The sequence below is a fragment of the Castor canadensis genome, chromosome 13, assembly GCF_047511655.1.
Source record: "Castor canadensis chromosome 13, mCasCan1.hap1v2, whole genome shotgun sequence".
Classification (NCBI taxonomy): Eukaryota; Metazoa; Chordata; class Mammalia; order Rodentia; family Castoridae; genus Castor; species Castor canadensis.
In genome coordinates, this window is record NC_133398.1 from 12,531,477 (window position 1) to 12,534,888 (window position 3,412).

Consider the following 3,412-nt stretch of genomic DNA (forward strand, 5'->3'; position numbering starts at 1 on the left):
AGGAATGGTGAACAGATAACTCTATCAACCTAATTGCCAAGCTCAATTAACCAAGTTTCCATCAGTGTATTTGGAGGTAATTTCTAATTTTCACTGTCGTAAATTATAGTATATCAAACATAAAAGATTGTGTATGCATTTGTATATAATATATATTCATTTGCTGTGTATATTCATTCTGTGAGATGAATTCCCAGAGGAGGAAAAGTTTTGTTGAAGTGTATTTTTGATAGAATTGCAAAATTACTTATAATAATGTATAGTAATCCCCCCCTTACTCACAGAGAATACATTCCTTGGCTCCAGTGAATTTTTATTTACCAAACTACATATATATCATTCATATATATGTATATACATATATATTCAATTTGATGACCAAGACCGATGCTAAGTGATTAATGGACATGGAGCATACACAGTGTGGATATGCTGGACAAAGGGATGATTCATGTACCAGGCAGAATGGAGCAGGACATTATGAAATTTCATCAGGCTGCTCGGAGCGGCATGCAATTTAAAATGTATGGGTTGTTTGTTTCTGGAATTTTTCATTTTATATTTTCAAACCACAGTTGACCACTGTGGAAAGTGAAATTGCTGATAAAGGCAAGACTGCTGTATTCGTTAATTCTCCTGCCAATCTCTCTATCTGAATGAAATTCTTTAATGGGAGAAGGGAGATTCTTACAGTATTAAGAGGTGATCCCAATCAGATGGTAAAGAATAGAGTGAATCAGTAAAGGATTGCCATGTTGCAATGGTGAAAGAAGGAGGTGACCCAAGGAGGCAAAAAATATATGTAAAAGGAAACAAGGGGATCCAGAAGGGACATATTGGGTATGCAAGGTGTTTTCTGGGAAATATGAGGAACCAGAGTTAACTAATCAGAAATTGGTATAATTTCTTTGTTATTACCAATTTATAAGTGCCAGAGCTTCCTTTGCCTTGGAAGAATTTATTATCCTGTTACAGTCAAATACTTGAAGAATATAGCTTCTCAAATCCATTTCAATAGTATACATTTTGACTAAGACTTATATACTTAGATTTTAAGAAGTCCTTCTTCTAGCACACTGCACAAAATCGTAACATATTTAGCTCCATCTCAACTTGGTGTCATGATCATTCCTATCCTGTATGAGAACCTTTATCCAGATACATAGATTAAATCAGCCTGTACTTGCATCTTCTGTACAATGTCCTGGGAGGCTCCTCTCACATTCTCCTTTTGGTCCTACGTGCCTGAGACTGAGAAACCAACATTTTAACAGACCTACTGGCTTTCAAACCTATTCTCCAAGCCTAAAACTGATTTGTCAGCAAACAAACCCCACCATTAGCAAGTTCCTTATATCAGAAAAGACAAGGAGCATGCTTAGACAACAGAATTTAAGTTATGGTGCAAATAAAGAAGGTAAAGAGCAAGCTGGAGAGTTGTGGTAGTGCTTAGTTCTGAGCATTCACAACTGCTGGCTTCACAGAGAAGAAATTGTTATTGTGTCCCTCTTCCCATATTGAAGTAGTTAATCCACTTCACCTGTCTTTGTAGAACTTCCAGAAGATGCAAGCACTGATATTGCTTTCCCAGTTTACCTGACAGGTAAATATGCACCAGCTTATTGTGAACCTAGAGGTAGTGGTGCAAAGGATATGGGGGCAGTTCTTTCTGGAGATGGTAATATTCAATTTTCAGGTCTTCAAGGCTGTGCCCTGTGACTCTTTCCGGCAGTGTTAGTTGAAGTGCAGGTTGCAATGAACACAATTCAGAGGCTACAGCTGTGTTGTCACCATCCAGGATCTGGGACATGATTTTTTCTGTGGTCTTGATCATATGACCTTTCTTATTCTTGTCCATTTGTTTTGAGTTTGGACTCCAGCTTTGATAATTCATGAGTTCCACATAGCCTTTTAAGAAACCCATTTCCTGTACGAATAAATCTGAATTAGTTTTGTTGCTGGCATCTATGAACTCTGTGAATCACAGCTCTGTTGTTTAACTGTGGGCCCATAGGACACTCTCAATTTAAGTCAAAGCCATGCTAGTGTTTTTTACTTAATACAAAGTGATTCAATTTTGTTTCATGTGATTTGTGTTTAAGAGGTATCTTGGACAATATCTGATGAGGAAACTATTTACTTAATGTAGATATTTCTGGGATATTTTAAAGGAAACAGGTCTGTGAGAAATAAAACATATTCCCCAGAACCATAGTTAAAACTCAGAACTGTGTTTGAGATTTTATCCTGAGAAAGAAGTCTATATTCTTCTCATATATTTGCTAAAGGCCCCCTTAACGTCTCCATTCCTCAGGCTGTAGATGAAGGGGTTTAACATGGGAGTCACCAATGTGTACACAACTGTTACAATGCGACCTGTGGTCACTGAATAGCTGGAAAGAGGCCGGAAGTACACCCATGTGAGGGTGCCACAGAATATAGCCACCACAGTAAGGTGGGAGCACAGGTGGAAAAGGCTTTCCACTTGCCTTTGGATGAGGTGATTGAGAGGACTGCTGAGATGATGCAGGCATAAGAGACAATGATGAAGGCCAGAGCCCCATTGATGACAATCACACCTTCTGTATGAATCATCAAGGTGTTGAGGTGGGTGCTGGTGCAGGAGATCTTCATCAGAGGGTAGAGGTCACAGAAGAAGTGAGAAATCCTGTTCTCTGCACAGAAGAATAGGCTGCCCATGCGGAAGGTGTGCAGCAGGGCATGAAGGTAGGAGAGGACATGGCACACAGCCACCATCTGTACACACAGTGCTTTGGTCAGGATTGTGGCATAGTGGAGAGGGTGGCAGATGGCGATATACCTATCATAGGCCATCACAGCCAAGAAGAAGTTTTCCATGGCTGCAAAGCAAATAAAGAAATAAGTCTGGGCTAAGCAGCCCATGTAGGAAATGGCCTTTGTAAGGGAGAAAATATTCTGCAGCATCTTTGGGACTGTGGTAGAGGTAAAGCAGATATCTACCAAAGCCAAGTTACTGAGGAAGATGTACATGGGGGTATGGAGGCGAGGAGCAGAGATAATCAATGTGATGAGGGCAAAATTGGCAGAAATGTTGATTGTGTACATGAATAGAAAAAGAAGGAAGAGGGGGATCTGTTCTTCTGGGTGGGTAGAAATGCCCAAGAGAACAAAATGGGAAACACTGGTCCAGTTCTTATTGTCCATCTCCTACCTTAAGAACAAAAAGAATTATTTTCATAGACTTGAAACTATGAGCAGGATGCTTAGTTACCCTTAGTGCTATTCCCAGTATAAACTACATGTGGTGCTGATAAAGGGATCAAGTGCTTAATAATTTTTTCAAAATAATATAGATTTTCGTTAGCATTAATGTCATCACTATCACAATAGATAACATTTACAGAGCACTTACCATGAACTAGGGATTTTG

At 39.3% G+C, this 3,412-nt stretch overlaps 1 protein-coding gene across 1 annotated transcript; it reads right to left on the reverse strand.

Annotated features, from left to right (window-relative positions):
- Positions 1-2,260: 2,260 nt before the first annotated feature.
- Positions 2,261-3,186, reverse strand: Or1q1 (olfactory receptor family 1 subfamily Q member 1). The gene is given in 2 exon segments (XM_020155570.2): positions 2,261-2,463; positions 2,466-3,186. Coding segments are annotated over 2 exon segments (924 nt in total).
- Positions 3,187-3,412: the final 226 nt, after the last annotated feature.